At 57.5% G+C, this 23,386-nt stretch overlaps 2 protein-coding genes across 2 annotated transcripts in view; both read right to left on the bottom strand.

Annotated features, from left to right (window-relative positions):
• Positions 1-3,727: 3,727 nt before the first annotated feature.
• On the bottom strand, positions 3,728-22,317 carry RRM1 (ribonucleotide reductase catalytic subunit M1). The gene is made up of 19 exons (XM_054004000.1): positions 22,228-22,317; positions 20,725-20,813; positions 19,119-19,296; positions 18,566-18,666; positions 17,904-17,963; positions 17,173-17,212; positions 15,853-16,015; positions 14,944-15,085; positions 14,256-14,339; positions 13,825-13,986; positions 13,227-13,306; positions 12,556-12,757; positions 11,585-11,734; positions 10,164-10,385; positions 9,179-9,255; positions 8,189-8,324; positions 7,056-7,151; positions 5,900-6,088; positions 3,728-4,875 (listed from the first exon to the last, which is right to left on the bottom strand). Exons 1-19 carry the CDS (start codon positions 22,244-22,246, stop codon positions 4,687-4,689), a joined length of 2,379 nt encoding a protein of 792 aa, XP_053859975.1. The 5' UTR covers positions 22,247-22,317; the 3' UTR covers positions 3,728-4,686.
• STIM1 (stromal interaction molecule 1) overlaps positions 16,488-23,386 on the bottom strand; it is an 82,923-nt gene continuing 76,024 nt past the window's right edge. Inside the window, exon 14 of the transcript XR_008441413.1 lies at positions 16,488-16,506. The gene's annotated coding sequence lies outside the window, so the exon portion shown is untranslated. The remainder of the gene's footprint in view (positions 16,507-23,386) is intronic.

Genomic DNA, 23,386 nt, shown 5'->3' with positions numbered 1-23,386 from the left:
AGCCTGGCACCTCTCCAAATGTTCATTTTTCAGGGCAGCATTGGGGGTAATTGTGGGGCTTCATGGTAACTATCAGTTATGGGAGTGGCTGGAAGCACCAGGACAGTTCTTGTGTGCTGGGAGTGTCCAGGGCAGGGAAGGGAGCTGGGAAGGGGCTGGAGAATTCCTGAGGGAGCTGGGAAGGGGCTGAGCCTGGAGCAAAGGAGGCTCAGGGGGGACCTTGTGGCTCTGCACAGCTCCTGCCAGGAGGGGACAGCCAGGACAGGGCTCAGAAAAAGGGACAGGAGGAGAGGGAACGGCCTCAGGCTGGGCCAGGGCAGGCTCAGCTTGGCCAGCAGCAGGAATTTCCCCATGGAAAGGCTGCTCAGGCCTTGGCAGGGGCTGCCCAGGGAGCTTTGCAGTGCCCATCCCTGCAGGTGTCCCCTGGAGGTGGCACTCAGAGCTCTGGGCTGGGGACAAGGTGGGCACGGGGCACAGCTGGGGCTGCACAGCTGGGGCTGAGTATTATTCCCAGGGAATAATTTGAAACAATAACAAATGTGAAAATCACCCTAACTCAAATCTCACCCATTTCTTCCCAAATCCTCACAATTCACCGGTTTTGAGCCAATCCCTACTGCTGGATTGGGATCCACCCCTGACAAGCAAATAGGGAATAGATGAGATTTCATTTTAGGAAGGAAAAACGTCTTCAAAAAGCCATCAAGCGAATCTGCTGGAATGAAATGGAGAAGTTGTGCCCAAATGAGCAGCTGAGCTGATAAAGGCTGGATGGGTCCAAGGAGCTGATAAGGCATTGCAGCAGCACCAGGCTCCGTGTGTGTCTCCACACCAGTGCAGGAGCTGAAGGAAAGTCAGGATCATGTTCAGTCCTGAGGTTTTTTCCCAGGGCTTTTGAGTGATTTTCCTCCTGACAGACTCTGTGAATAACCCCCCACGTCTGTACAATGTTTGTGTCCATTTACTGTGGTTTATTCATTCTGCAGAAGGCATTTTCTCCAGAACTGTTGCCTCTGACTTGCAGGAATGACACACAGGGGTGAGCCCATTCCAGCTGGGAACATTCCTGCTCTCTGAAGATCCACCTGTTCCCTGAAACTTGGAGATTTTCCCATTCCCAGTCCATATTTCAGCTCCTCACTCTTTGTGGCAGGTGGATTTGTACCAGGAGCCTGGTGGGTGGGTTTGTTCCTTGGTTGGGAATCGCTGCTGGGAGCATATTTGGGACCCAATAAAATGTAATAAACCTGAGTCTGTTCTTGTAAGTGCCTAAAAATGGTCACAGCCAGAAAAAACATTACACTTAAACTCGTTATTCCAAGCTTTTCATTCCGGTGTTTGCTGCTGGATATGTCACAGGAGCAGACACAGATCACAGACCCCAAATCCCCGGGGCTGGAAAAGCCCTCCCAGCCCAGGCAGTGCCAACTGTGCCCCGTGCCCACCTTGTGCCCAGCCCAGAGCTCTGAGTGCCACCTCCAGGGGACACCTGCAGGGATGGGCACTGCAAAGCTCCCTGGGCAGCCCCTGCCAAGGCCTGAGCAGCCTTTCCATGGGGAAATTCCTGCTGCTGGCCAAGCTGAGCCTGCCCTGGCCCAGCCTGAGGCCGTGCCCTCTCCTCCTGTCCCTTTTTCTGAGCCCTGTCCTGGCTGTCCCCTCCTGGCAGGAGCTGTGCAGAGCCACAAGGTCCCCCCTGAGCCTCCTTTGCTCCAGGCTCAGCCCCTTCCCAGCTCCCTCAGGAATTCTCCAGCCCCTTCCCAGCTCCCTTCCCTGCCCTGGACACGCTCCAGCCCCTCAGTGTTTCTCCTGAAGACATTGAAGAAATGTCTTCATGATATCCTGCTTTTATTTTGATTTTTTTTTTTATTACCTGTTCCTTCCAAGAATACAAACCCAAGCCAGCATCTTCCCGAGCCAGTAACTCCAAAGGCTCAGCCAGAGACAGGTAGCAGCATTCTGTTCCTTCGTGCCTCCCTGTTAAAAATTCCCTTTGCCCTGGGTGTGAGCTCTTCCCAGCCTCCCAAACCCTCTTATCTGGGAAAAAAAAAAAAAGAGCTGAGGGAAGGAGTGGATTGGTGAGCAGCAGTGCAGCCTAGGGGCCACCACGAGGCCCATCCTGGGAGGCTGAGAGCCAGAGTCACTGCTGGAATGGCCACTGGCAACCTGGAGAGGGGTCCCTGGGGAGTTCCTGGGGAACCTGCAAGCAGCTCCTGGCTCAGGAACTCCTCAGCATTTAGCCCAAGCCCAGCACAGTGAATCCCCTGCCAGGAACCCCTGCCCGAGCTGGGACAGCCCCAGCAGCTCCAGAGCCTGGGCACAAAGCTCCCAGGAACGCACCAGCAAGGACCCAGGGGTCCTGTCCTGACCCCCAGGACCTTTGTCTTGTCCCCACAGTGCCCTGTCCCGTTCTGAACTGTCCTGACCCATCCTGTCCCCCCTGTGCTATTTCCCCAGTGCCCTGTCCCATTTCCCCTGTCCTGTCCCCGCACTGTCCCTGTGCTATTTCCCCAGTGCCCTGTCCCATTCCTCCCTGTCCTGTCCCCGCACTGTCCCTGTGCTATTTCCCCAGTGTCCCTGTCCCATTTCCCCTGTCCTGTCCCCGCACTGTCCCTGTGCTATTTCCCCAGTGTCCCTGTCCCATTCCCCCTGTCCTGAGCTGTCCCATTCCCCCATTTCCCCCACGTTCCCATGCCAAGCAGCTCCGATGAGGATCAGCCACGGTAGCCCAGCAGCTGCCCCGGGCCCGTCCGTCCCCGTCACTTTGCGGTGACAGAGCCGTGCCCCGGGGGCAACCGGAGCTGCCTGGGGACGGCAGCGGCGGCTGAAGAGAAATTCCAGCACCGGGAAAACAGGAGCCACCTCCGTGCTCCCCGGCTGTCCCCGCCCGGCCCGGGAAGCCGAGCTGGAGAAGGGCAGCGCTGCCGGGACTGACCCACAGCGAGCGCTGCCCCGGGGCCGGGAGGCTCGGGAAGGGCTGGGTCAGGTTTGGGGACGTTTGGGGACGTCAGCGGAGCTTTGGGAGCTTTGGGGACGTTCGGGACCCCCGGGGGGGGCGCGGTCCCACGGGCCCCGCTCCCGCTCCGCCAGCGCCCCCCGGCGGCGCCGCGCGGAACTGCAGGACCCGCGCCACCCCCGGCACCGGCACCGGGTCAGAACCGGGACCGGGACCGGGACCGGGTCAGAACCGGCACCGGCACCGGGTCAGAACCGGGATCGGCACCGGGTCAGAACCGGGACCGGCACCGGGTCAGAACCGGGATCGGCACCAGGTCAGAACCGGCACCGGCACCGGGTCAGAGTGCCGGGACAGAACCGGGACCGGCACCGGGTCAGAACCGGGACCGGCACCGGGCCAGAGTGCTGGGACAGAACCGGCACCGGGTCAGAGTGCAGGGACAGAACCGGGACCGGGTCAGAGTGCTGGGACAGAACCGGGACCGGGTCAGAGTGCAGGGACAGAACCGGGACCGGCACCGGGGTTCGGGTGCTGGGACAGAACCAGACTGGGGTTTGTGAGCTCAGGACAGAACCAGGCCCAGCTGAGGCTGTTCCCTCTCCTCCTGTCCCTGGGCACAGGGACAATGCTCCGGCTGTCCCTCCTGCAGGGAGCTGTGCAGAGGGACAAGCAATGTCTCCGTGTCCCCGTGGGAAGCAGCACGCACCTGCCAGCACAGATGCTCCCTGTCCATCACCAAAAGGAGTGTTCCCAACAGCAGCACCCGTTGCCTTCGACGTTCACGTTTTATTGAGTTTGGACTCGGGGTGGGGTGTGGTTCACGAGTTCAATAAATACTGCAGAACTGCCTGAAACCCCATCGAGTTCGAGCAGGGAGTGAGTACAGGAGCAGTAAATTGACAAGAGGTTTAAAAAATCTAAGAACTACCTGGGGTGGAGAAATGGATCTCCCTGAAAAGAGATGGCAGGTGACCTTCACCAATGGCATGTGGCCCTCACAAAATGGCACCTGACCTGTGGCCAAGGACAGCACTGGCGCTCCTGCCAGGAAACTGCCTGAGCAATTAGATCAAACCAGTGAATTTAATGCAGAATAAAATGCAGGGCAGCAGCTCTGCCTTTCCTGGCCTCACTGGAGGACACTCAGCCAGTGCCAGGCTGTCCTGGCCAGCTGAGGGAGAAGAGCACAGGAAGCAACACCCCTTCCACTCATCTGCTCCTTCCAAAGGCGTTCTGGAAAGGCCAGAGGAGAGGACAAGGAGAGGGAGCAGCAGTGGGACGAGGCTCTGGCAGGGTGGGGACACTGCAGGTGTGTCAGCAGGACACAGCTGCCCCTGTGCCCTGGCAGACACTGGACACACCAACCCTGGGGGGTTTCCCAGCCAAGGAAAAGGGAGCAAGCCTGTGCTGCTCCCTCTGGCACACGAGGAGCAGTCTTTGGTGACAGCAAGGCACAGCCTGGAGTGCCCAGGACAGACCTGTGAGTGGCACCAGCACCTCCCTGTCCTGTCCCACCTGCAGGGTTCCGTGGAAGGCCATGCCAGAGCGCTGAAATCCCCGGAAAGCCCAGCTACTAAAGCAATGCTCACCCCATCCACGTGCCCCATCCCTGTGGATGGGGAGGCTACACCACCCCCTCCCAGCCCCAGCATCCTCACGTTCTTCCAGATGCTCCTGTCCCTGCAGCTCCAGCCAGGGGCAACGGCTCTGCCGGAGCCGTGGGCGATCCCTTAGGAGCCGCACATCAGGCACTCCTCCCTGTTCTCCAGGGAGCACACCATGGCTGCCTTGTTCCTCTCCTTCTCCTCCTCCTCCCTGGACGCCTTCTCCCGCTCCCGCAGCTTCTCCTTGTTGAGGGTGAACTGGATGGGGTTGGCAGCTGGCTTTGTCCGGAGGTAGTACATGCCAGTCTTCAGGCCCTGGGGACACGGGGGAGCCTCAGCGCTGGCAGCAGCACAGCAGGCAGCCCAGCTCTGGGGGTACCCCAGTGCAGGCACCCCAGCTCTGGGGGTACCCCAGCACAGGCAGCCCCAGCTCTGGGGGTACCCCAGCACAGGCACCCCCAGCTCTGGGGGTACCCCAGCACAGGCAGCCCCAGCTCTGGGGGTACCCCAGCACAGGCACCCCCAGCTCTGGGGGTACCCCAGCACAGGCACCCCCAGCTCTGGGGGTACCCCCCAGCACAGGCACCCCCAGCTCTGGGGACACCCCAGTGCAGGCACCCCCAGCTCTGGGGACACCCCAGTGCAGGCACCCCCAGCTCTGGGGGTACCCCCCAGCACAGGCACCCCCAGCTCTGGGGACACCCCAGTGCAGGCACCCCCAGCTCTGGGGATACTCCAGGGGAAAACAGGATTCTTGGAAGGAAACAGCCGTTTGCCCTTCCCGGAATCGCTGAGACCAACTTGCTGTGCCAGAACTTACCAGTGCCTGTGTGCCAAACTTACCGGGCCCCATTTGTTGGGAACACGCCCCCCCCCAGTCCCTGGTACAGCTCTTGTTTTTGGGAACAAGCCCCCAGTCCCAAGGACTGTCCCTATTTGTCGGGAACAAGCCCCCAATCTAAGGTAATGCCCCTGTTTTTGGGAACAATGCCCCAGCCCCAGCTGCTGCCCCATTTGGGGAAGGACCCCAGTAACCCCAGCTGCTGCCCCATTTGGGGAAGGACCCCAATAACCCCAGTTGAAGCCCCATTTTGGGAAGGACCCCAATAACCCCAGCTGCTGCCCCATTTTGGGAAGGAGCCCAGTAACCCCAGTTGATGCCCCATTTGGGGAAGGAGCCCAGTAACCCCAGCTGCTGCCCCATTTGGGGAAGGACCCCAATAACCCCAGTTGAAGCCCCATTTTGGGAAGGAGCCCAGTAACCCTAGCTGCTGCCCCATTTGGGAAGGAGCCCAATTACCCCAGTTGATGCCCCATTTGGGAAGGAGCCCAGCTGTACCTGTTTCCAACCATAGAAGTGCATGCTGGTGAGCTTCCCGTAGTTGGGCTCGGCAATGTGGATGTTCAGGGACTGGCTCTGGTCGATGAAGGCCCCTCTGTCTGCAGCCATCTTCAGGATGGTCTTTTGGGAGATCTCCCACACGGTCTTGTAGAGCTGCTTCAGGTCATCGGGAATCTCGGGGATGTTCTGGAAGAACAGGAGGAGTTTTCCAGGCTGGAAAGCACTGACTGCCCAGATATCCCTATTTATATAATGAAATCCTTCAGTGATTGCTGGGGCTCCAGCAATCCTGACTGGAACTGAGGCCTGTACAGCTGAGCTCTATCCCTGAGTCCAAACACAGAATCCCAGAATGGTTTGGGTCTGGAGGCACCTTAAAGTTCACCCATTCCCACCCCTGCCATGGCAGGGACACCTCCCACTGTGCCAGGCTGCTCCAGCCCCAGTGTCCAACCTGGCCTTGGGCACTGCCAGGGATCCAGGGGCAGCCCCAGCTGCTCTGGCAATTCCATCCCAGCCCCTGCCCACCCTGCCAGGGAACAATTCCCAATTCCCAGTCTCCCATCCAGCCCTGCCCTCTGGCACTGGGAGCCATTCCCTGGCTCCTGTCCCTGCATCCCCTGGAAACTGTCTCTCTCCAGGGTTCCTGTTGGCTCCTTTAGGTCCTGGAAGGCTGCAATTAGGTCACCCTGGAGCCTTCTCCAGGCTGAACAATCCCAATTCTCTCAGCCTTTCCTTGCAGGAGAGGCGCTCCATCCCTCTGATAATTTGGTGGCCTCCTCCGGACATCCAGTGTCTGCGAGCACCTGCAGACACCCTCAGCTCCCCCTCAGCAGTTGCATGTGGACAGGCTGGAGAGCAGGGAAAGGCTCTTCTTCCCCAGAGGCTGCTGGCACTGCCCAGGCTCCCCAGGGAATGGGCACGGCCCCGAGGCTGCCAGAGCTCCAGGAGCCTTTGGACAGCGCTGCCAGGGGTGCCCAGGCTGGGCTTGGTGGGGGTCTGGCACTGGGGGATCCCTGGGGGTCCCTTCAGCTGAGGACATTCCATGATACTCCCTGCTGTGAAACCACCCCTTTATCATCTTCCTGCTAAGTGGGAATCCAGAAGGAGCAGGACGTGCCTGGCAGGAGTCCCTGCCCTGCTGCCCCTGTACCTGGATGGAGCCGTTGTGGGCGATGATCTGGTTCTTCATCTCCTCGTTCCACAGGCCCCTCTCCGTGAGATCCTTCAGCAAGTGGGGATTCACAACCTGGGAGGGGCAGAAGCCAAAGGTTTTTAAATGGTTGAACAAGTTCCTGCACATTCCCTCACCCCTGGAAGTGTTCCAGGCCAGGCTGGACAGGCTTGGAGCACCCTGGGGTACTGGAAGGTGTCCCTGGCATGGCAGGGGCTGGAACTACGTGATCTCTAAGGTCCCTCCAAACCATTCTGGGATTCTGCTGGACATGGCCTATTAGAAGGGGGCTGTATGGAACTGCCCTGCACGAGGAACTCCAAAAGATGGGAAAAGGAGAGATCTTGCTGTTGCAGGGGCACTGGCCACAACCTGAGTTCCTAAAGAAGGGTGTGAACAATCAAGATTGATGTCAGGAGGGGAAAGAACAGAACAGGGGCAGGCTGAGTATTGGGAAGAAACCCAAATTTTCCTGCTGGGACTGGTGTCCCTGTCCCCCAGCCTTCACCTGCTCTACACAGGGAGGCACAGCAATGATCCTCCTGTTGATCCTCTGATCCACCTCCCCACTCCTGTCTGATCCTACAGCCAGGAGGAATGGAGAGCACTGAGACACCCCAGAGGGGACGGACACACCTCCCAAACAGGGACAGCCTCCCCTTGTCTCCACAGGGGGCTTTGCTAACTCCAGCCTCCAGAACTCAACTTGTCTCACTCCCTTTCCTGACTGACAGACCCCTCTAAGCCTGTGGAGCTCTTCCATGGCCCCTTCAGACCCTTGAGTGCTTCACAGCTCGCTCTCAGGACCATGGTCTCAGCTACTCTTCCCATGTCCCTTCCATGACATCCCCCCAGCAGTTATTCCTGCAGCCCACCTTGAGGGCCCACAAAGGCTTTTCCCAGACAAAAGCAGCACTTGTTTGCAATGTCACCCATTCCGTGGTGACTGTGGAACACACAGAGCTGGACTCCTGCAGCACCCAGTGCTCCAGGTCCCCTCGGTGCTTGGACACAAACATCCAGCTGAACTGAGCCCCCAGGTGTGAGGCCTCCCCTTGTCTTCTTTAGTCATAAAAACGCAGGCAGGAGCACAGCCCCTCCCCAGAGCTCACCTGGAACTCCCCCGAGAGGACCCTGCGCGTGTAGATGTTGCTGGTGTAGGGCTCGATGGACTCGTTGTTGCCCAGGATCTGGGCAGTGGAGGCCGTTGGCATGGGGGAAATGAGGAGGCTGTTCCTGACACCGTACCTGGGGACCACAGGCAAAGTTAGGGAGCTGCAGCCAAGGGACACAGGACAGAAAAGAGCCAGGAACAGCACGGACTGGGAAACCTGGGATAACCTGCAAAGCCCCCCATCGCCCACAGGGAAAAGGGAAGCACCACTGAACTGGCACTGTGGGGCAAATCAAGGGGAATTAGGGACTTTGCTGTTCTCATCCCTCATCAGAGGCTTTCCCAAGGGATTCAAGCTGCCAGGCACTGCACGGTCCACAGCCCTGAGGCAGCAGCTCATGGAGAGGCTGAAACCTCTCTGCACACAGGACAGGGAACAGATTTACCACATTTTAAAATTAAGAGCCAAACAGACAGAATTAGTCCATGACAGGCACTTCACACTTCAGTGATTCCTGTCTTCAGGATGTTCAAGGCTCAGCTTTTCCCTGGCAGCAGGGAAGAGCCCCCAGGGCCAGCTCATGGCTCACTCCTCACTAAATTTGTTTAATGGGAACACAAATCCTCCTGCTGGATGCATCCAAAATGGAATTAGAGCTTAGCTAAAGCAGAGCAGTGAGGGTGGGCTCCTCAGCCTTGGAAGAGCAAAAAGGAAAGAAAGCCACCCAAAAAACAGCTCAGAGGAAAGATCTGCTGGGGTGGGGGGAACACATGTTTTCACACTTGGACCCTGCCTTTAGTTCTCATTAGACAGAACCTATCAAATTAATAACCAAAGCCAGGCTGGATGGGGCTTGGAGCAGCCTGGGACATGGAAGGTGTCCCTGTCCAGGGCAGAAGTGGCACTGGGTGGGCTTTGAGGTCCTTTCCACCCAACCCAGTCTGGGATTTTTCTGACATCTACTACAAACCATGCAGGGTTACTCACTTGGCAATCTTCTCCTTCAAAGCCTTCCAGTCCCAAAGGTCAGAGGGGGTGACATTCCACATGTCATACTGAAGGATCTGAGGAACACAGTTTGGTCTAAGTTAGAGAGGGCACTCTTTTCTCCATGGTTTATAAACATTGGAAATGGACCTGTTATTCCTCTTAATTCTTCCCTCCCATTAGATCTCAGTGAAGCTCTGGTATGACCTAACAAACACTCCATCTTGTGACTGCTCCAGGGCACAGCCAGCACAGGCTGAGTCTGATTGTCTTTTCAAATCACAGAATCCCAGAATGTCCTGAGCTGAAGTGACCCCCAGGGATCCCCCAGTGCCAGCCCTGCCCTGCCCAGACCCCCACCAAGCCCAGCCTGGGCACCCCTGGCAGCGCTGTCCAAAGGCTCCTGGAGCTCTGGCAGCCTCGGGGCCGTGCCCATTCCCTGGGGAGCCTGGGCAGTGCCAGCAGGCTCTGGGGAAGAAGAGCCTTTCCCTGTTCTCCAGCCTGAGGTGCCCTGACCCAGCCCCAGGCGCTCCCTGGCTGCTGTCCCTGTCCCAGAGCAGAGATCGGAGCTGTCCCTGCGCTGCCCCTCGGGAGGAGCTGCAGCCCCGGGGAGCTCTGACCTCAGGCTGCTCCAGGCTGAGCTGAGCCAGGGACCTCGGGGGGCCCCTCCAGACCTTCCCCATCCTCGTGTCCCTCCTCTGGACACTTTCCAACAGCTTCTGATCTTTTACTGAGACAGCCAGAACTGTCCCCAGCGCTGGAGGTGAGGCTGCCCCAGCCCAGAGCAGAGCGGGACAATCCCTTCCCTCTGGGCAGTGATGGTGGCCCTGGTGTCCCCAGGACAGGGCTGTCCCTCCTGGCTCCAGGGCACTGCTGACTCTGATCCTGCTGCCCACGAACCAGGTCCCTGCAGGTCCCTGCAGCAGCCCAGGCACAGGATCAGCTTTCCAGAGCTTTTTTCCCCTGTCCCACCCCCAGCACTCACCCCCTTGCTGACGGGCGAGCCCTGGTAGGTGTCATAGGGGCCGTGCTCCCTGGCCAGCTCGCAGCTGGCCTCCAGGGCCCCGTAGTAGATGGTCTCGAAGATGTGGCGGTTGAGGCGCTGCGCCTCGGCGCTCTCGAAGGGGAACCTCATGAGGATGAAGGCGTCGGCCAGGCCCTGCACGCCGATGCCGATGGGCCGGTGCCGCCGGTTGGAGCGCTCGGCCTGCGGGACAGCACGGACACGGTCAGCTCCAGCACAGCTGGGAAGGGCCTCTGGAGCCCAGCCTCCTGCTGCAAGGTGCCGCGGGCTCCGCGTCAGCACTGCTTCCATCCTGCCCCCGCTTGCTGAGGCCCAGGCTTGTGGAGCGTCTCGGTTCAGTCAGAGAGAAAAAGAGAAAGATTTCTGCCAGGCTGAGCCTGGGAGAAAGTCCGGGAGGAATGTAAACAATCTATCATCTTGCTTTCCGTTCATATTGTTTATAGATCTGTTCTGCCACACTGACCCCAGTCCAGTGTACCAATCAGGTGAAATGGTTTTACTTTAAGACCAATGAATATTCACGATGTTCTCTATAAAAGAGAGGTGCTTTTGAATAAAGATCATTCTTTGCCTTCTGAAGATGGAGTCTCTTCATTCCTGTCCCTGCCTCAACAGCGACACAGACTGAGTTTGTCAGACCTTAGCACAAACTTGATTGCTTAACCCAGCAAAGGGAGCCAGGATTTCCAAGAGAACCTTCTGATAAATGAAGACATTTAATAGAGCAGAGTCACAGAATCACTGAGGCTGGAAAATCCCTGTGAGCCCACCAAGTCCAACTGTTCCCCAGCAGAGCCAAGGCCACCACTGACCATGTCCCCAGGTGCCACATCTACATGGATATTAAATCCCCTCCAGGGACGAGGACTTCACCACTGCTCTGGGCATTCTGTGCCAGAGATGGACAGCCCTTTCCATTAAGAAATTTTTCCTAATGTTCAACTTAAACCTCCCCTGCCACAGGTTGAGGCCATTTCCTCATGTCCTTTCCCTTGTTCTCTGGGAGCAGAGCCTGACCCCCACCTGGCTGGCCCCTCCTGTCAGGGAGTTGTAAAACCAGCCAAAATGAGTTACACTTTCTCAGGATCTTTCCAGGATCCTTCTCTCTGTTCCACTTCCCATTCTGTTCCTGGTGCTGGTTTGTGCTTCATGGAAATCCTCACACATTAAAGAATTCCAATGGCAGAAGCAGAGTGGGAAGCTTTCCTACAACTGCTCCACCACAGAGCTGCTCTGGGTTGGAGCTCAGGCAGGCACTGACAGGTCCCACCTGGGAACAGGTGGTCCACAGAGCTCCCAAGAGGTCGATGGAGCTCCCCTGTGATTCCTTGCATCCCAGACTGCTCTGGGCAGGATTCAGGCCTAGCCAGCCCAGCACTCACCTCTGGCACAGGGTAGTAGTTGATATCAATGATTTTGTTGAGGTTTCGGACGATGACCTTGGTGACCTCAGCCAGCTTCTTGAAGTCGTAGGTGTGCTCGGGGGTCACGTACATGTTCAGGGCGATGGAGGCCAGGTTACACACAGCCACCTGTGGGCAGAGGCAGGGGATCACTGGGAACGGGCCCAGAACACACAGCCCTGCCCCAAACACAGAAACAACCCGCCAGGGAACCTGCCAGGCTGGGAAAGTGCACCCCTCGGTCCTCTGGCATGTCAGAAAAAGGTCACTGTGCAAAAGGTCATGACAATTCAGGAAAGTTCAGTAGAAATTGGTATTACCAGAAAAAATCCTGCCCTGGTCATTCCCACTGCCTGGAAAACATCCTTACTCAGAATCCCAGAAGGGTCTGGCTTGGAAGGAATTTTTAAGCCTGATTTGTTCCTCGTCACTTCCCCTTTGAAGGGCATCTTGTGTCATCCCAAATCCTCCACATGAGGGAGTGGGAAGGGAACTCACAGTCAGTGGAAGGGCTGTGAGTAGTCAGGTCAGGAGTTTCTCAGCTGCCTGCTCCCTTCCCAAGGAACAGTCAGACATATCCCAGAGAGCTGTCACAGGAGCTCTCCCAGCCAGAGAGGTGCCACAGGAGCTCTCCCAGCCAGAGAGAGAGGTGCCACAGGAGCTCTCCCAGCCAGAGAGAGGTGCCACAGGAGCTCTCCCAGCCAGAGAGAGCTGCCACAGGAGCTCTCCCAGCCAGAGAGGTGCCACAGGAGCTCTCCCAGCCAGACAGTGATGCCACAGGAGCTCTCCCAGCCAGACAGGTGCCACAGGAGCTCTCCCAGCCAGACAGTGATGCCACAGGAGCTCTCCCAGCCAGACAGTGATGCCACAGGAGCTCTCCCAGCCAGACAGTGATGCCACAGGAGCTCTCCCAGCCTCCCCAGCGCTCTGAGCTCCCGCTCTGCACCCACCTCCTCCTTGCTGGTGTATTCCACGATCTCGGTGCACAGGTTGCTGCACTTGATGGTGCCCAGGTTCTGCTGGTTGCTCTTCCTGTTGCAGGAGTCCTTGTAGAGCATGTAGGGGGTGCCAGTCTCGGTCTGGGACTCGATGATGGCGTACCAGAGCTGCTGGGCCTTCACCACCCTGCGCACGCGGCCCTGCCGCTCGTAGCTGCAACGCACCCGGAGCCCTGTCAGCCCCAGAGCCCCAAACTCTGGGAAAGGCCTTTGGACTCCTCGGGGCCTGGGGCAGCCAAGGCCCTGCTCACTGCTGAGCCCTGCACGGGGAGCCCTCACGGCAGGGCAGCAGCACTGTCCTTGTTTAAGGGAAGCCAGTCTTTCAGCACAGCAGCCACACAGAAATTCCACACAAAGCCACGGAGTGCCCCGAGCGGGGGTCACTCCAGGATGTCCCTCTCGCAGGGACACTGTCCCTCTAACAGGCTGAAATGGTCATCCACACCCAGCTCCACCCTGACAGGACACAGCCCCATCCTCACATTTTTACCAATCTGACAATGAGCCCAGTGGCCACCTCTGAGCCCCCTCCCACAAACCTGTGCCACGGCCCCGGATCCCACGGGACACGGGCAGCTCTGGGAGAGGATGGCACCACTTACAGGTCTGCTCACTCTTCTTACCTCTCATAGAGCTTCTCAAATTCCTCTCCCCAGACATCATCCAGGCCAGGACACTCATTTGGGCACATTAAGGACCAGTCCTGTACGGGGGAAAAATATTCAGAGTAAATCTCTGTTAATTAAAGCTGTGGCTACCCCATCCCTGGAAGTGTCCAAGGCCAGGCTGGATGGGGTTTGGAGCCATCTGGGATGGTGGAAGATGTCCCTGCCCATAGCAGAGGGTGGCACTGGAGGAGTTTTAAGGTTCCTCCCAAGCCAAACCAGTCTGGGATTCTGTGAAATACAAGCAGCCATAAGAACAACTTACTGAGAAAATGCTGATGCCTTAAGGAAACCCCAGAGTCAAAACAGCCCAACAGTCCAAGAACAAGTCATGGGCTGTAAGATTAAGCCCTGAAGCAAAACACAGAGCTGGAGCTGCCCAGCTCCATTCTCCACCTGCACAGCCAAGTTCTCAAACAAGGTGCAGCAGCTCTTCCAGGAAGGTCCTGGAAGGAACAAGGAGCAAAGCAGCTCTGCAGCCCTTGCTGAGCTCCTTCCAGGGCTGCTCACCTGCTCCTCCACTGCCAGACCTTTTCTGTGCCAGCCAAGTTCTCACCTGGTTGGTTTCCACTCGCTTCATGAAGAGATCAGGGATCCAGAGTGCAAAGAACAGGTCCCTGGCTCGCTGCTCTTCTTTCCCTGTGTTCTTCTTCAAGTCCAGGAACTCAAAGATGTCCAAGTGCCACGGCTCCAGGTAGATGGCAAAAGCCCCTGGTCTCTGGGACACGGAACACAATCCAGATCAGAACAAACTGTCCTTGGAAAGAAACCTGCTGCCCTGCTGCCCACAACACCCCAAACTAGCTGGGAACTGGGGGGCAGCACCAGGGGAACCCCAGATACCAACACAAGGGGGAAAATGCCCTTTTGTGATGATGTGTCACATCATCCACTCCATCAGCTCCCTGGTGTTCATGGGACAGCCCTTGGCAGTGTGGAAGCTCTCCCATGACCCGAGGCTCCCTTCTGGGCCCTGGTTCAAGGTACCTTGTTTCCACCTTGATCCACGTAGCGGGCGGTGTTGTTGTAGACCCTCAGCATGGGAACGAGCCCGTTGGAATTCCCGTTTGTCTGCAGAGGCAGAAGAAAACCATCAGTTAAAGCAACTCCCTGCAGGGGCTGGCCTGCACTTCCTGTGGGTCTTTCGTCAGGCTGCAGAGCTCTTATACTGATCACCACCAATTATTTCTAGTCCCTTCCCACACTTTCTCTGACAAAAATTTACGTATCAGCTACGTGTCCCAGAGTTAATAAAATGTCCCTCCTAACTTCTTTGCCCTACGTTATGTCACCTAAAGGCTTGCAGGGTTTACACACACTGTGACAAGAAACCCCAAACACACGTCCACAGAAGGCCTGGGGCAATTAGAGACACAGAAAGGCAAGGGGTGAGTGCACAAGTTTCAGGGCATATTCCTAGGCTGCTAATAGACAAACATTGGAATTGTCTGACCAAACACTGGAATAAGATCCTCTTTTTGGAAAGGGTTCTATTAGGAAGCCAAAACACCGAGGAAAACCAACCTTCCTGCCTTAGGCCACGGGCCTGCTGAGGGAGGCTCAGTGCTGTGTGGAGTGAGTGAGAAGCAGCACTGCTTTGGCCTCTCCCGGGAGCAGCAGCAGTGTCCCTGTGCTGTCCCTGTGCTGGGTGACCCACAGTGGGACAGGCACTCACCCCAGCAATGTAGCTGCCCGTGGCACGGATGCAGCTCACGGCAAGGCCAATGCCCCCAGCAGACTTGGAGATGAGGGCACACTGCTTCAGGGTGTCGTAGATGCCTTCGATGCTGTCGTCCTTCATGCACAGCAGGAAGCAGCTGAAGGAAACAAACGGTTTCAGCGGACAAAGATGGGAAGGAAAAGTCCTGTTTCATCAGGCTGCAAAAACCAGGGCAAACATGGGACCTTGAGCATGCTCCACAAAGCAATCCCACAGGTTGGAATTGAAAACACCGTGAGCAATACTTGTACTGCTGATACCTCTGCTAGCAAACATTTTCAATCATAGAATCGTGGAATACCCTGAGCTGGAAGGGAACCACAAGGATCAGAGTCCAGTTTATGGTCCTGCACAACCCCAGCCTGGGCACCCCTGGCAGCGCTGTCCAAAGGCTCCTGGAGCTCTGGCAGCCTCGGGGCCGTGCCCATTCCCTGGGGAGCCTGGGCAGTGCCAGCAGCCTCTGGGGAAGAGCCTTTTCCCAATAATACATTGATACAAACCTTTATAAAAATATAATCCTTTTCCTGATAGACACGATATCAAAAACCTATCAGTTATGCTTGCTGCTTTTAGAAAAGAATTACCAGGATTCATTTGGTAGCCTGCAGCAGACTATGCACATCAGGAACTTTCCAATATAATAAAGCCATGCAAAGGCTTCCAATATCTCCAGAGTTGACAGAAACCGGGGTATTTTTCCCCAAGGACAGCTAAAACTTGGCGGCAGCTGCTCAAAACTCCATAAAGCACACGCAGGAACTCAGCTGCTCGTTTCAGAGGCTGTGCAAGCGTCTCGCTTGAGCAGATGTGATGCTCCCTGAGCTCCTCCCTGTGGCCAGGATGCACTGAGGAGAGGGAGAGCACCTGGAGAGCTGGGGGCGGTTGGTGCCCGCGTTGAAGAGCGTGGGCGAGGCGTGGGTGAACCAGCGCTCCGAGAGCAGGTTGTAGGTCTCGATGGCGGCGTCGATGTCGGCCTTGTGGATGCCCACAGACACCCTCATCAGCATGTGCTGGGGACGTTCAGCAACTGCAGGGACACAGAGCCAGGCACTTCCGTGGGTTGGCTTGGGAGGGACCTCAGAGCCCACCCAGTGCCAGCCCTGCCGTGGCAGGGACACCTCCCACTGCCCCAGGCTGCTCCAGCCCCAGTGTCCAACCTGGCCTTGGGCACTGCCAGGGATCCAGGGGCAGCCCCAGCTGCTCTGGCAATTCCAGCCCAGCCCCTGCCCACCCTGCCAGGGAACAATTCCCAATTCCCAATCTCCCATCCAGCCCTGCCTTGCTTCAGCTTAAAGCCATTCCCTGGGTCCTGTCCCTGCATCCCCTGGAAATTGTCTCTCTCCAGCTTTCCTGGGGCTCCTCCAGGCCCTGCAAGGCCACCCTGAGCTCAGCCCAAAGCTTCTCCTGTGCAGGTGAACAATGCCAGCTGTGCCAGCCTTTCCTCCCAGCAGAGCTGCTCCAGCCCTCTGCTCATCCTGGAGCCTCCTCTGGGCTCTCTGCAGCAGCTCCAGCTCCTCCCTGGGCTGGGACAGGGCTGGGGCAGCTCTGCAGGTGGGCTCTCACCTGAGCAGGGCACAGGGGCATAATCCCCCTTTTCCTGATGCTCACACTGGAATGTGCCCAGGGCACAGGGATTTTGGGATGCCAAGGCACGTGGCCAGGGCGTGCCCAGCCCCTCACCCACCAAGCAGAGCCAGAAAGGCAGGGAGGAAGAAGACTCCATGTGACAGTCACAGAGGTCACGGCAGCAAGCTCCAAACGCTGCCATGGGACACGTGGGAGCCAGAGCTTTCATGGAATCACAGAGTGATTTGGGTTGGAAGGAACTTGAGTCCTCCAGCCCAGCTCCTGCTCAGAGAGCACCAGGACTGTTTATTCAGGACTTCATCCCATCAGGCTTTGAAAAGCTCAAGGAACAATCTGCTCCAATGCTCAGCTGCTCTCATGGAGGAGGGAAAACCCTCTACCTCTATTAACAGCTAAATTCAATCAAATATGCAGTCCAGAATCCAATTATGTTTCAACTTTATGATATTGTAATTCATTTCTGACCTTTCTGGTGTCCCAGGATATCCAAGCCAAGGGCCTGCATCACTGGCAGCACAGCAGCTAAACTTGGCTTTAATTTAATTTAAATTAACTCAAATTTTTTAAGAAGTGCTCAGCACTAGGAACAGCCCTTACCTTTGGAGTTGATTTTCAGCAAGTAGGAGCGTTCCAGAGTCTTTAAAGAGAGGATGGATTTTAGCAGACAGCCAGATTTTCATTTTTTTAAAAACCCTGTTAGCTCCAAACTCAATCATCCCCACACCCCTCATCCCAGGCTTCACCAGCCCTGCACTCTTCTGCTTCTCTCTTTATTAGCTTAATTAGGTGATTAATGACAGAAGATTCCGACACTGCTTTGGATTACAGAGTGTGGAGCATGGGCTGGAGGTTCCACACTGTCCTGAACCCACAGGAGCCCTCCAGAGCCCTAAACCTGAGGCAGACCCAAACCACAGCAGCACAGCTGAGCTGGGTGAGAGGGCAGCAGAGCAGCCCCCGGGGTGCTGTGGGGAGAGGCTCCAGCAGCACGGGCAGGATAAATGTGTGGGATGACACACTGAGAGAACTGCTCCACTGAACGATGGGAAGAGCAAAAATCCCTTCCGTGGCTTATTGAGGATCAGAGTATTTCCTTCAGGAATGGCATCCAACAACACTCAGTGTGATCTGCTGTGAAACCCAACAGTAAAAACGTTCCAGCAGCAAGAGAACTCCATGATTTATCCCACTGGGCAGCTGCTTTGTGCAGGTGCCCTTCATCTTCACAGCCCCACTGATGTCCCACCCCCTCCTGTGCCCCGCTTTGCCCAGTCCAGATGATTCCACAAGCATTCCCATGCTTCCCAACAGACCCAGGAGCTCTTTACCTTAAAGCCAAAGTAGTTGTAGGAGAAGTCTCTGTCGTAGATGATGGCAGAGTTCAGGCGCTGGCAGGAAACACCAAAATTTACAAGGTGTAACAATGTTATTTATACCTGTTGGCATTCCTGGCCCCAAAGCTCTGGTGTGTGAGGGGCACCAGAGCACAGGAATGAAGCAGGAACAGCACTTCCCCCAAAACAACAAAAGCACAGCTTCAACAATGTTTTTTTCCCTCAGTTTTTTTGGCTGAATTCACTGAAATCTGATTGGACAACAAGAAACAAAACACAGAATCAAAGGGCAAAAGGAACTTCCCGGTCGGAACACAGACCTGGAATGATCTGGAAACTGAACCCAAATCACTTCTCTCCCTCCTGTGCTGCCTCACTTTGCTCCAGCACAAGGTACTTTTTCTCAAATTAATTAGTTGTGCTGATCATGGCAATAGGAACACTCAAGAAAACAATTTTTACTACAAAAACATCCATAGAGGAAGAAAACCCCTACATGCCCTCTTACACTCTCCATTCATGCCCTGCACTGGTTTCTGTGTTGGCTTTTTACCCTAAAACAAACGTGGCTCGCTTAAAAAATAAGAAAAGCAAATTATTTAAGTTTTCAAAATTCAGTGCAATAGTTCAGAAGTGGAAAAAAACCCACTACTTACATCTTTGTTGGCCAGAACTATGTCTAGAGTCTCTTTGGAGATCATTGGGGAGTGCTTCCCGTTGTGAGGGTTGATGTAGTTGTAGAGATCTTCCATCACATCTGTGAGGGAAAGGGATGTGAGCAGGGCATATCCAGGCCTATCCCTGCAGCACGTGGCACTGGGATTCAGGGATGGACAAGGCAGGAAAGTCCTTGGGAATAACCCTCTCCAGCCCCTAAACACACAACTGCTCTTCTGCTGCTCAGCACTGCCAACCTGAACAATCCACTTCTACAAATTCTGTCAAAACCCCACTGCAAAAAGGAACAAATGGGGAGGAAAGCGGGTACAACCCGATCTCAACCCATCACACTTTTCACCATTCCATTTCTACACCTGCTTTTCATAAACCAGGCAACTCCTCTGCCTTGGGAAACCGGTGGGTTTCACCTCCACGGCATTTTCAGCCAGCCTGGGCCCTCAGGAGCTCCCGCTGGAGAGATTTCCCTGTTTCTGTGCTCCAAAGCTCTCCCTCTGTCTCTGCCCCCAGCAGCTGGAGACGTTCACCCACCACTGAAGACTTTCTTGGTCTCCTTGTGCAGGTTGGACACGGCGATGCGGGCGGCCAGGATGGCGTAGTCGGGGTGCTTGGTGGTCAGCGTGGCCGCGGTCTCTGCGGCCAGAGTGTCCAGCTCCACCGTGGTGACCCCGCTGTAGAGCCCCTGGATCACCTTCATGGTGATCTGTGCCTGCAGGAGGGAAATGCCGAGCTCAGGGAGCCCCGGAGCTCCCCGGAGCTCCCAGCTCAGGTGGATCCGGCGCCCGCGGCACCGCTTGCTGTGCGGCACGAGGAGAGCAAACTGGAACACCAGACTGGGAGAGGTGGGAATGCTCCTGGACAGGGACTGGGGGGACAGGAGCCAGGGAATGGCTCCCAGTGCCAGAGGGCAGGGCTGGATGGGAGATTGGGAATTGTTCCCTGGCAGGGTGGGCAGGGGCTGGGATGGAATTGCCAGAGCAGCTGGGGCTGCCCCTGGATCCCTGGCAGTGCCCAAGGCCAGGTTGGACACTGGGGCTGGAGCAGCCTGGCACAGTGGGAGGTGTCCCCATGGCAGGGTGGCACTGGGTGGGCTTTAAAGTCCATTCCAACCCGAACCCTTCTGGGACTCTGTGTAAGGATGGCTCCCAGGCAGGAGGACTGACCGGTCTCTACTGAACCTTTGTGAACTGTTGCTACTTTTGCACAGCTCGTGGGATTTACAGCCCTGCAGGGAACATTAGCACAGGTTTGGGAGGATTACTGCTGGCCTGGGAAGCTTCTGGCACAAGCAGATCCAAGTCCCAAAGGAGAAACTGAGCTCCAGGAAAAGAGCTCACACATGACTGCAGAATGAACAAGAATTCAGGGCCACAAGGAGGCAGGAGGACTCGGAATGTCACCATTTCTGTCCTCACCATCAACTCCCAGTCACAGGGGGTGTCAGGGCACCTCATACTGTGGTCACCAAGTCACCAGTGTCCTCCTCCTGCCATCCATCCCAAAGACTTTTGGGCACAGGACCAATGGAAACTGTCTGATGGGTGGAATTTCAGACTGGAGAACGGATCATGAGAACCTTGGAAATGGGAAGAGCCTCAACTGGTGACTCCAAATGGCCAGACTGGGTCTGAAACCTGCACAAAAACCTACAGACACCAGCGGATCCAACGGGGAGTCACAGGCTTTGGAAGGAGAAGCTTCCATGAGTGGGATCAATGCCCACCCCAAATCAGCTCAGAAAACCAGGGATGTGGCAATGGCAGGGAATTCTGTCCTGGTGTTTGACCAGGAGGGGATCCAGAGCTCCAGCTTTGCACACTGACACTGGGAACAGCCTGCCAAATCCAAAATATGGGAACTGGAGCAACACAACTCGTTTTTTTTTAACTCCCAGGGGCTCCGTGGCTTCCCCAAGGTTTGAGGAGAACGGGATCTACAGCAGGGAAAGGGGATTTTCCCCTCCACAGCCTCTGCACCCGGGAAGCAAAGCCCCTCAGAGCACAAACAATCGCCACAAAGCCATTCTGGGATGGTCTGCCGAGAGTTCACGGAATCACAGAACGTGCTGGGCAGGAGGGGACCCCCAGGAACCCCCAGGAACCCCCAGGAACCCCCAGGGCAGGGCAGGGGCACTCACGGGATCCACGAAGTCGCCGTTGAGGCCGTAGCAGAGCTTCTGGATGCGCGAGGTGATCTTGTCAAACATGACCCGCTCCTGGCGCCCGTCTGGGACACGGCAGAGCAGCCCAGTGAGAACCAGGGCAGCCCAGTGAGAACCAGTTCAGCCCAGTGAGAACCAGTAAGAGCCAGGGCAGCCCAGTGAGAACCAGTAAGAGCCAGTGCAGCCCAGTGAGAGCCAGGGCAGCCCAGTGAGAGCCAGGGCAGCCCAGTGAGAGCCAGTGCAGCTCAGTAAGAGCCAGTGCAGCCCAGTAAGAGCCAGCGCAGCTCAGTAAGAGCCAGCGCAGCAGAGAGCAGCCCAGTAAGAACCAGTGCAGCCCAGTGAGAACCAGGGCAGCCCAGTGAGAGCCAGGGCAGCCCAGAGCACCCCAGCGCAGCCCAGTAAGAGCCAGGGCAGCCCAGTAAGAGCTAGGGCAGCCCAGTAAGAACCAGTTCAGTACAGAGCACCCCAGTTCAGCCCAGTAAGAGCCAGTTCAGCACAGAACACCCCAGTATGAACCAGTTCAGCACAGAACACCCCAGTTCAGCACAGAACACCCCAGTGCAGCCCAGTAAGAACCAGTTCAGCACAGAGCACCCCAGTTCAGCACAGAACACCCCAGTGCAGCCCAGTAAGAACCAGTTCAGCACAGAGCACCCCAGTTCAGCACAGAACACCCCAGTGCAGCCCAGTAAGAACCAGTTCAGCACACAGCACCCCTGCCCAGCCCCTCCCTTGGCAGAACTCGGTGTGGCAATCACCAGCCCGCCTGGGTGGGTACAAGGAAAGGGGAGCCTCCCCCTCCACCCCAAGAATTCCCACCCAAAACTGCACCAACCCAATTCCCAGGGCGGGGACCCAGCTGAGCGTCACCCCCACCTCAGCCTGGGGACCCCTGGCACCCAAGGGTGGGGACCAAGGCCAACGCTGCTGCCATGGGGCCCAAAGCCAGCGGAGAGGTCTCAGCCCTCCCTCTGGCTGTCTGGGGGAGCTCTCGCACCCTGGGCTCCCCCAGAGCCGAGGGGGGCCCATCTCCTCCCAGCAGGTGCCACCAGAGCTCAGGGATCCCATCCTCCCATGGACTCCCCTGAAAGAGGGGGGCACCCTCTCTGCTCCCTGTGGTGCCATGAGGGGGATCCCCAAAGCCAAGGGGCGTCTAATCCCCCCACACCATGTGCCACAAGGCACCCCCAAAGCTGAGGGGGACCCGTCCCTCCCGTGCCGTGAGGGACCATCCCAAACTGGGGGGGATTTCCATCTGCTCGCCCGGGGTGCCACGCAAGGGACCCCCAAAGCGAACCCCAGAACGGGGGAGGGACTCCCCTTCAGCTGCCGCGAGGGACCCCTAAAGCCGAGGGATCCCCCACCCCGGTGCCCTGGGCAGGACAGAGCCCCCCCATCCCCGACACTCGGTACCCCCAGGGCAGCGGGGCGCCCCCTCCGCGGCCCGCCGGCACCCCCGGCCCGGGGGGGAGCGCTCACCCCGCTTCACGACGTGCATGGCGGCGGCGGGTCCCCCTCAGTCCCTCTCGGTGCCCTCGGTCCCCCTCAGTCCCTCCGGTGCCTCCGCGCCCGCCGCTTCCCGCGCCCGCCGCGCGCGCCCCGCCCCGCTGAGGCGGCCGCCGCCATCTTGCCTCCGGGCACGGCCCCCTGCCTTGCCCCTTCCCGCGCCGCCCGGCTCCCGGCGCTGCCCGAGGCCGCGGGCGGACGCCAATCCCGGCCCTCATCCCGATGTTGTCCCCGCTTTCCCGCCGGGAATCGCCGCCCCGCCGGGGAACACCGCGAGTCCCGCCCGCTTCAAAGATGGCGGCGCCAGCGCTCCCCCCGCCCCCGCCGGGGGAGGAGCCAGAGGGACAGGACGGGGCCGAGGGCGCCAAAGACAGAGGCCGCCAAGGGACAAAACACCCTCGTCCTGAAACGCCAAACCAGTAACTGTGTTAATTGTAATTATCCTAAATCAAAGCCCCGGCGTGAAACGCGTGATTAAACTTTGGGTCCCGCTGCCCAGGCAGGCGGTGGGGTCCCCGACCCTGCAGGTGTCCAAGGAACAACTGCACAGGAACAATCTGAGGCTCTGCCTCGGTCCCTGGCCCAGGGCGCAGGAGCAGCGGGGAAGGAGCTGAAATCACAGAAAGTTCTCTCCCAAGTTCAAAAACAGCAAAGGGAGAGAAACGAGGAGCGCTGAGGTGCTGGATGCCATCAGAGACATCTCCTCCCTGCTTTGCTTTCCCTGTGGAATCAGGGAAAGCCTCGTGCCAGCATTTCAGCTGGGGGGGCTCACCTGGGGAGGAGAAGCTCCAGGGAGAGCTCAGAGCCCCTGGCAGGGCCTGAAGGGGCTCCAGGAGAGCTGCAGAGGGACTGGGGACAAGGCCTGGAGGGACAGGAGCCAGGGAATGGCTCCCAGTGCCAGAGGGCAGGGCTGGGTGGGAGATTGGGAATTGGGAATTGTTCCCTGGCAGGGTGGGCAGGGGCTGGGCTGGAATTCCCAGAGCAGCTGGGGCTGCCCCTGGATCCCTGGCAGTGCCCAAGGCCAGGCTGGACACTGGGGCTGGAGCAGCCTGGCACAGTGGGAGGTGTCCCTGCCATGGCAGGGTGGCACTGGGTGGATTTGGGGTCCCTTCGACCCAAACCATTCCACGGA

The sequence above is a fragment of the Vidua macroura genome, chromosome 2 (genome assembly GCF_024509145.1).
Source record: "Vidua macroura isolate BioBank_ID:100142 chromosome 2, ASM2450914v1, whole genome shotgun sequence".
Lineage (NCBI taxonomy): Eukaryota > Metazoa > Chordata > Aves > Passeriformes > Viduidae > Vidua > Vidua macroura.
This window is presented reverse-complemented; position numbering and strand designations above follow the sequence as displayed.